Genomic DNA, 9,378 nt, shown 5'->3' with positions numbered 1-9,378 from the left:
TACGCTTGCACTGTTATCGCGAGAACAGAAAACGGGATTTGTGAAGACCGGGTTTTCATTCATCAGGTAGGAACGTCAAGCTAAAGACTTGAATCGTTAATTTTCTTATAAAGAAACACTTCTTCCGCGCTTTCATGTACTTAAATAATGCATTTGAGCTTTTTGTGACGATCTTAAGTATTTGGGTGATTAGTATATACATGTAAAACACCAAACAAGGTGTTAATTTGTAGTAGATAGCTTGCAGGCTAACCCTCCCCGTCACGTTTGGTGAGTGTTTGCTAACGGTCGCTAGCTAGTTAGCTACTTAGCATCTAATCTAAACTGTGCCTCAGACTGTCTCTAAAGATACAAACGTTCATCAAACGCTCATCAGCAGATTAAAGGATGGCCACCCCGGATGTCCGGCTAAATCATACTATCTACATCAACAACCTGAATGAGAAGATCAAGAAAGATGGTGAGGTTTGCACGTTGAAATCTCTTTCCGTTTAAATAAGCACAACCAGAGTAATCATTTTATGTTTTGTGGGGGGTGTGTGTGTGTGTGTGTGTGTGTGTGTGTGTGTGTGTGTGTGTGTGTGTGTGTTTTGTTTTTTTATTGCAGAGCTGAAAAAGTCGCTGTACGCCATCTTCTCACAGTTCGGACAGATTTTGGATATCCTGGTGGCACGAAACATAAAGATGAAGGGTCAGGCCTTTGTTATCTTCAAAGAGATTAACAGCGCCTCCAATGCGCTGAGATCCATGCAGGGCTTCCCCTTCTATGATAAACCGATGGTAGGGTAACTAAACACTGAATATCACACAACTGCTGCTTACCATAGTTTGTGTGTCACATGTGATCTTTCTGTTTGGTCCTGCAGCGCATACAGTATTCAAAGACTGACTCTGACATCATAGCTAAAATGAAGGGGACTTACGTAGAGCGTGACCGCAAAAAAGAGAAGAAGAAGATCAAAGGACCCGATGGCACTGGACCAAAGAAGGGTGTAGCTGGTGCAGCCATGGTCGCTGGTGTGCCTGCCGCTATGCCTGTAAGTGGAGCCAGAGCTGTTTTATTGGTTATTTTGGCAACTATCATGTATTCACAAGGAGCTCTGAGCCAAAGTGTGGGCAGAGACACAAAGTATAAAAACCCTGAGATTTCGAACTTTAATATGTTGGAAAATTCTTGGTTATTTTGTTCTATAGAGTAGATGTTTTATAGTAGATTCCTACTGTTTCCTGGATCACAGAATACCCTAAAGAAAGGCCACAGTTTGTCAGGTGTGTTTCTGAGACATTAATGAGCAACATGGGGGCTCCACAGGGGACTGTCCTGGGTCCATGGCTTTCTACATTGCATACAGCAGACTTCGATATATAGATACAGAAAATCATTCTCTACAAATGGCAGATGAGCTGTGTCAAACATATGAATTTCCGTTTGTTATCAATGAAGTTGTTCTTATGGCTAAAACATGTTTTCAGCTCAAGTTGCAGAACAAAAAACATGATACTGAATTGGGATGAACCTTTTAGGAACAATATTAATAAATAAGGAAACAAAAGCAAAGGGAGAAAGTTTCTCCTGCATTTAGAACAGTTTGTGTGATTGAAAACTGACCCTATTTTCATTGACAAATGTAAATAGTAGCACACACATCTCAGAAGAGGAAAATGGACATCGGGTTTTCTATTAACAAGCTCTTCACTCTTTAGGGAATGCCTCCAATGAGCCAGGCTCCCCGTATGATGCACATGCCTGGCCAGCCACCTTACATGCCCCCTCCAGGCATGATGCCACCTCCAGGGATGGCACCTGGCCAGATGCCCCCTGGTGCCATTCCTCCTGGTCAGATGATGCCTGGGCAGATGCCTGGACAAATGCCCCAGCAGGTAGTGTTTTGTCACAGAGCATGTTGTGTCTTCATTTAATTTAATAAATTGATATTTTTCTGGTTGATTGATTCTGATATCCAATGTGTACTCGTAGGTTGCAGAAAATCCCCCCAATCACATCCTCTTCCTCACCAACTTGCCGGAGGAGACCAACGAGCTCATGCTGTCCATGCTCTTCAACCAGTCAGTAGCAAACCCATTCTCTAGATCTAGTTTTGCACGCTTGTGTCTGTTATAGGCTGAGCCTAACTGTTGGTGTGTGCGTTTTAGGTTCCCAGGTTTCAAAGAGGTGCGTCTGGTCCCCGGACGCCACGACATCGCATTTGTGGAGTTTGAGAACGAGGTGCAGGCCGGAGCTGCACGAGATGCACTACAAGGCTTCAAGATCACACAGACGAATGCAATGAAGATTTCATTCGCTAAGAAATAAGCTCTCAGGAAGGGTGGTCTTTGTTTTTTAAACTTGCAGTAAATCTGACTGTGATTTATTCTTAGAAATTGACTTTCAGGGTTGCACGTAAGTATGTGTCAAGCTGGTGTCTTTTTTTTTTTTTTTAGCTTTACATCAAAATCCACAAGCAGCTTGATATGTCTTCTATATTTGTCATAAAGCATTGCACCCAGAGTCTGGTTTACCAGACATTGTACCTGGAGCTTTTCTTTTTCTTTTTATAAATAAAACTGTTCTAAGAATGTGCTGCTCTTCATTTAAGCTGCAGTTTTAGCTTTCCGCGATGCTTTCTCTCCTCTTGTGTTAAACATTTTCTCTCAAGTCCCTGTAGTCAAAAGGATCTCATGTTTAAACAACTTCAGCTGCACAACATGTAGAAGGAGAAACCAGCATTGAGAAAACCCTGTGTTTTTTTTTTTTGTTTTTTTTAAAGAATACCAATGCTGTGTGCTGCAGTCTGAATTTAGACCGCATCTGCAGAAAATTTAGTTCTTTGGAGTCTTCTGATTATTACAAAACATGGAAACTTTATGGGACTCCATATAATTCACCGTAGCCATCCTACTTGTAAAATAAATGCACTGGAATCTCATTTAGTTTGTGCTTTGAAGTAGAACCTAGATCTCTGAAGCCACTTTCTCTCCCTGTATTTGGCATTAATCATTGGTATATTATTTAATGGATGGCTGGTGTTGCATTGTTGCAGCGTTTCGTCATCTGCTCCCCCAACAAATGCTCGCACGCTATTACACCTCCAAAACTGCAGTGTTCGTGTTGAGACTGGTGTTGTTGAAATGAGATAATGAAGCTGCTAATTGAAGATGTGTGAATGTGCTTCTCAAACCGCAGTATAATTGTTTTTGTGTTCGAGCCAGTAGTACATACCTGTCACAGATGTGAGGGCTGCTTTTGTAGAAAAAGGGTTCTGCTGCATTTCAGAACAAAGATATTATTTTTAGAGGATCATTGTATTATGAAGCAAACATGAAAACAGACTTGATTCTCTGGACACTTGCGTGAATATTTTGTTTTCTACTCTACTAAAAAAAATTTCGGATAAAAATTGTGCATTAAGTCACATCATAACATTAAAACAGGAAGGCTTGTTGCTGAAAATGGGCCTCCATACAGCTGTGTAGATATTTTACGGCGATTTGATTTATCATTGAACCTAGTTTATGCAATTTCTAGTATTTCAAAAAACAAAGGGTAGGTGGACCTGAAGTTTTAGGTTGTTCAGTAGTGATAACTGGATAAACTCTATACTGGGTACTGTTAGGTACACCTTGCTAGTATCTATCCATTCATGCTATGCATTCAACAAGGTGCCGGGAACATTACTGACAGATTTTTCCATGTAGCATCACACATTTGCGACTCTCCTGGTTCATCACATCCCAAAGGCCCTCTATTGGATTGAGATCTGGTGACTGGAGACCATTTGAGAGCAGTGAAGTCACTCATGTTCAAGTTCATCTTCAAGTTTGAGCTGATTTGAGTTTTTGTGACATGGTGTGTTATCCTGCTGGAAGAAGATGTGTACACTGGTCATAGAGGGATGGACATGGTCAGCAACAATGCTCAAGCAGGGTGTGGTGTTTAAACCATGCTCAGTTGGTACTATGGGGCCCAAAGCATGATAAGAAAATAACCCCCACACCGTTACACCATCACAATCAAACTCATCATACGAGGCAGGAAAGATGCATGGTTCATATTATATTTACTCCAAATTCATCTGACTATTCTCTGAATACCAAAAAGTTGATGTGGGTGAATGAAATGAAATGTTTGTGAGGCAACATCCCAGAAGATCAGCAGTTTCTGTAATACTCAAACCAGCCACAGTGACACACCCAGAGTCACTTACAGTTTTTTCTGATTGCTTAAGCACATTTTTTGTAACTATTGGCTAATTTTGCAAAACTCTTCACACAAATAAGAAAACCTGTCACCCAATAATCAAAACATTGTAGTTCTCTTGCAAAAGCAAACACAGCTAGATTAACTCTTCACACCTTCGTAAAAATGGTGTTTCCGTATCAAACAGTACACACAAGCCATCATCTACTAAGCACACAATGCGCCAACTGCACACCGATGGTATGAATACAAAACACATCTGGCGTTTGCCTTCCCTGTGCACAAGGTAGGCTATGTCAGTTTGAGCTCATACTTCTGTCATAGATCCATAAGCATGGAGGGATCCAAACTTCAAGTACTGGTGTTTATTCAAACACATCAAAACAAACACAAGTGTTTATTTCCAAGTATAGGATTATTTGCAATCGCCATAATGACTATATGGGTTACTTGGTCTGCAGTGAACATGCTTCCTCTGCCCCCTCCTCGTCTTCCTCTTGCTCCTCCTTGTCCTTGTCGTCCTCTTCATCCTACTTCTTCACCTCCACGTCCTCTTCCTCGGCCTCCTCTACTTCTCACTCTTTCTGCTCCCACCATTGTACTCCGCACACACAGCTTACCTGTATTATAGTGCTTAGGCTGATTGCAAAGTGAACGAATTATCTAAGAAAGTTTTCACATGTGAAAGTGTGCCAGACAGTTGGCAAATTAGTGTTAATGATAGCCATACATGTATATACTTTTGCTAGGAGTGTGTTGGAAATTTGGAAATTGAGTGTTGTGCAGTGAATTGTGCCTACAGTCTTGCAAAGTGTGTGTTACAAAATTGCAAACTGAGTGCAAAGCAGTTTTTGTGCTTTTAGTTTTGCAAACTCAGTGAGTGGTTTTGCTATAAGTCTGACTAGTTTTAGAAATTGTGCTACAGGATTCACAGTTAGTGTTTAGGCATTCGGTAAAAACTGTAATTCACCTTTCTTCCTCCTTCAGATTTTCTGTTTGAACTTCAGCAGGTTGTTCTGACCATGTCTACATGCCTGAATGCAGTGGCTTACTGTCATGTGATTGGATGATTGAATATGTGCATTATTGTATTTAATGAAGGGATGGATGAGTGTATATTTTCATTTAAGTTTAAAATGTTGTCATGTAAGTGCAAAAAAGGTTTTTCTGCAATGTTCTGTAAGTAACATAAAATTAGGTGGGTAAACAAAAGTAGCTCAGAATCATGGACAATATGAATTATTGTCTCAGTAAATTCTTATTGTCTATTTTCCTCTCAGCCTTCACACGATATGTTTGCAGACATGCTAATAAGGAGCACGTCCTCCTCTCACAGACTAGATTCAGACAGAGTGACGTGTGAATTAGGCCTGAAAGGCTTAATTTAGACTCTCACTATCAGCTGTGCCCGGTGTACACAGGGCCTCCCTGTTATGTGCCCTGAGTAATTGTCTTCAGGTCAGCTCAACGGTGTACACAGAAATCCACATTCTTCTGCAGTTTCCCAAGCCTTTCCACACTCCCTTATTTTGCCTTGAGAAAGCACTGACCTCAGTCACCAGGGCGCCGTGTGTGTGTGTGTGTGTGTGTGTGGGGGGGGGGGGGGGGGGGGGGGGGGCATGGTTTTGGCAACATGCCCAGTGCCTTCCCATTCACCAACACAGTAATCTTTCAGAGACTGAAAGGCAGCTTATACTTATCCAGCAGCTTATGCGTGGAAGCTGTTCCTGTCAGTACCACTTAAAAAATAAATAAATTTTATAAATCATCTCTTAAGTATTTTTAGTTTGCAAAGTATGGAAGAAATATAGTATCATCAGAATTCAACTATTTTTAGACATTGAATTTATAACACTGAATTTTTATCCTCCAAATTCACCTGCAAAAAATTCAACTGCAAAAAATTCACCTGCAAAAAATTCATACTGTGTAACTAAACTTCCTAAACCTTCAGATATGTAGGCTACCTTCAGTTAAAGAGAAGCATCCCAAGTTTAGAGGATAAAACTTCGGTTTCACTTTAATAGTTTTACCTCTATTTCACAGTTTGTAGTGTAAACAGAAAACATGGGAAGTAAAGAAAGGACGGTCACATGCATCATAAGCTGAACTGATGATATTGAATTTGCATAATCCTGCATAGTGGAGGAAAGAAAATTTGATTTCTGAGTGGAAAAATGAAAGTTCTTGTATTTTTTGAGTTCTTTAATTTAATGTGTTTTTGGTTTTAGTTAAGGAAATAACAGAAATTCAGTTAGATAGAGGTTAGTGGATATTTTAGAGCTAATGTTCTGTTTTTATGCTTATTTTCTCTGTATGGTCCATTATTTGTTTGAAGTGGATGAAACATTAAAAAAAAAAATTAGACATGTGGAAATCAAATCTGATCTAAGCTCATTCTAAAGGCCCCGAGGAAGCAGGTTACTTATCTATATGCATTATTTATTAGTATTACATTTTGATTAAATAACTCCTAAATGTGTTTTTTATCCTAATTTGAAATGAGCCATTGTTTTCACGGCAGTTTAAATAGTGTTAAAATAAATAAATAAATCTGCCTTTTCAAATCCTGCGCAATAAAACGCGTATTGACCATTAGATGGAGCTAAATGCACAACTAACTGCATATCCGTTATGTAGGCACCAAGAAAGCAAGTGAAAGGATTACTTTTTTTGTCATGTTCTGTTGTTTTGTATACTTCATCTGTTCGTATGTTGTATACTCATTGTTTGTTAAATAAAGTTTATTTAAAAAAAAAAAAAAAAAAAAAAAAAGGATTACTTTTTTTGTGACTCTTCTTCTTCAGGTGAGCCACACGCTGCAACCTCTGCGCAGACCCAGTGATGCACGTGTGTTTCCGGATGCTTGGTTAGAATTCAGCTCGTGCTTCGAGGTCACTGCTTCCCCCATGCAAATTAAGCCTCTGCTCCTCAAGAGCCCTCTGTTCCGCTCCGGGGTCAACTCGGAGCGCCAAGCCGCGGAAACACCAGCGGTTGTCAGGGAAGCTCTTGAGCAACAAGCCCGTGATAGACTTTAAGATTGAGAAGGGGGAGGAGGGAGAATCTCATTAGATTTTCTCTGATAAAGAAGGTGCATTGTGTGGAGGTCTTGGGTCCAACAAGACGAGAACTAGAGGACTGGAGGAGATATGGAAAATATGTGTGCCATGTGACCGCTGCCAATATTCAAAAGATGCCTACACACCCTACAGTTCTCTTTTATATTTATGCGCTCAGCCGGTTAGTATTTGCAACCCGGCGGCTCCATTAAGCACATTAACACTTTTCAGAGCCGCAGCTGTCGAAACAAGTTCAATCATAAAAGTGGGTTCAATTATAACGTGTCATAAGAAATCAGTCTGCAGGTGGGTGAGAACCGCGTAAGCACTTTTGCCCTGTGCGTCCTGACCAACAGAAGCCGCTTCACACCTTTCCTGCAGGCGTGAAAGTCTGTTTGTCTTTTGTAAACAACTTTTAGTACATCATCCGCAACAGCACGGGTGTTTTAATTAAGCTTGAAGGACAAATCATTTCTATTCACAGGTCTGAACAGAACTGTGAGAACAGTTCTGCCAAGCTGAGCTTTGAAGTGTTCCGTGGACTGCAGAGGTTTGAAACTGGAGGAGAGGAACCAGTGAGGCACAACAAAGGACAGAGGGGAAACAGAACACTCAGGAGAGGATAAAAGAGATGCGAAAAGCATTCAGAATACTCTCACACGTAAATATGGTATTGAAAAAAAAAAGAATGTTGGTCAAAGTGTGTAGAGAGAGAAAAGGGGATGAGAGCCCCGTGCGCTCTGGGAACCATCCGGACAAGGAGTGAAAGACGGATATTCCCTGCCCCAGGACACACCCTCATGCTCTCTCTCTCCCTCTCATTGTTTCCCACAGTGACTCCGTGGCCGCCAGCCTTCGTATCGGGTTTACAAATGACCAGCCAGCCGCTCCAATGACAAGAACACAAAAGTGAAATCATTCCGCCGGGGAGAAGCAACTTTGGTCGCTGCTTTGGTCACACACTCATCAAGAAATAGGATTCATACGATTGTCCCCTCTCCATATTATCTCTGAGAGTGGATTAAGCTTTGAGAGAGACAGGAGATGAAGAGAGAGTATCAGCTAATTGGGATGTGAGTTCAAGTCAAGTGAGCCGGCAGATTGGACCCGTAAAGCCTCTTAAGGCAGGTGGTGGTGGGAGGAATACACCAAGGGGAGTGTGTGTTTGTGAGAAGCGTGCGTTTGTGTGCATGTGTCATTCCCAGAGGAAACCTGCCTTGGTCACAGCAGCAAGGGAGGGGTTGATCAGGTGTGCGCGCGAGCGTATGTAGGTGGGTTGATTGCAGGGAGAGATCCAAGCTGAGACAGAGTTATGGTTTCTCCGGTCTGGACGCGATGAAGTGGCTTTGCGGGAGTTTCAGGGTTTAAGACCGGCGAGGAAGAGGAGAGCTGGGCGGACGGAGGACACTGGAAGAGAGGAGTAGGAGGAGGGGGGACACCACCGCCACCAAAGCGCACAGCACGGTCCCCAGTCCCTTGATGCAGGGATGGAGAGCTCACGGGTGCACGGGATAACTCGGAAGAATCTGAGGAGCAGAGGTGAAAAGCTCAACGGGAAGCCAGACATGAGAGCCGGGCGACACCAGGGACACTTCCACCTGCCGCGGACTGTGATTTTTTTCGTCGCGCTCACGGTGCAAACGCAGGTAAGCCACCGATTAAGTGCTATTTCGGGCTGCATGCACTTAAACGCCCCACGCGGACTCGCAACTGTGGTTCTGTCTGTTTTTTAAATGAAAGCTGAGAGAAAAATACTCAGGAATAAAGTCCCACGCACAGTGTCCCTTTATGCTGCCCTCTTTCTGCTCCTGCATGGCGCTGTGCCCACCTGTTGTTTCAGGCCGCTGGTGTATTATCCCACACAACAGAGAACGACTGTAATCCAATTGTAGAAGCACTGGATGCAAATATCAGAACAAAAATCCGCCTTTGCGACAGACGGTAAAAATCACATATATATTTTTTTTCTTGAATGAAAAAGAGTCAGTGTGCCACTGTTTGCCAAACAAAGACATGTCATGATAACACAAATCAATCACATTAGTGACATGTAGTCGATGAATGTGATTTATTCCATCATTTTCTGCTAAATAATGATTCTTAATCCCTTTTCATTCACTT

At 41.9% G+C, this 9,378-nt stretch overlaps 2 protein-coding genes across 5 annotated transcripts in view; both read left to right on the top strand.

Annotated features, from left to right (window-relative positions):
- The first annotated feature begins 6 nt into the window (after nucleotides 1-6).
- On the top strand, nucleotides 7-2,456 carry snrpa (small nuclear ribonucleoprotein polypeptide A). 4 transcript variants are annotated; one of them, XM_080888533.1, is made up of 7 exons: nucleotides 7-66; nucleotides 380-460; nucleotides 608-780; nucleotides 867-1,037; nucleotides 1,705-1,881; nucleotides 1,979-2,067; nucleotides 2,155-2,456. In XM_080888533.1, the coding sequence occupies exons 2-7, from the start codon at nucleotides 388-390 to the stop codon at nucleotides 2,312-2,314; spliced, it is 843 nt and encodes a 280-aa protein (XP_080744659.1). In that variant the 5' UTR covers nucleotides 7-66; nucleotides 380-387; the 3' UTR covers nucleotides 2,315-2,456. The 4 variants fall into 4 exon arrangements, with proteins under 4 accessions (XP_080744659.1, XP_080744660.1, XP_080744661.1 ...); XM_080888534.1 differs by having other exon boundaries at nucleotides 14-66; nucleotides 377-460; XM_080888535.1 differs by lacking the exon at nucleotides 7-66 and adding an exon at nucleotides 73-270.
- A 5,605-nt stretch (nucleotides 2,457-8,061) lies between these two features.
- Nucleotides 8,062-9,378, top strand: part of LOC308400802 (uncharacterized protein) — a 68,705-nt gene continuing 67,388 nt past the window's right edge. Inside the window, exon 1 of the mRNA XM_080888781.1 lies at nucleotides 8,062-8,903. Within this exon, the coding sequence (XP_080744907.1) occupies nucleotides 8,745-8,903 (159 nt within the window). The 5' untranslated portion in view covers nucleotides 8,062-8,744. The remainder of the gene's footprint in view (nucleotides 8,904-9,378) is intronic.

The sequence above is a fragment of the Rhamphochromis sp. 'chilingali' genome (genome assembly GCF_963969265.1).
Source record: "Rhamphochromis sp. 'chilingali' genome assembly, chromosome: 8".
Classification (NCBI taxonomy): domain Eukaryota; kingdom Metazoa; phylum Chordata; class Actinopteri; order Cichliformes; family Cichlidae; genus Rhamphochromis; species Rhamphochromis sp. 'chilingali'.
The sequence above is the reverse complement of the archived record's forward strand: the minus strand, read 5'-3'. Positions and strand labels throughout refer to the sequence as shown.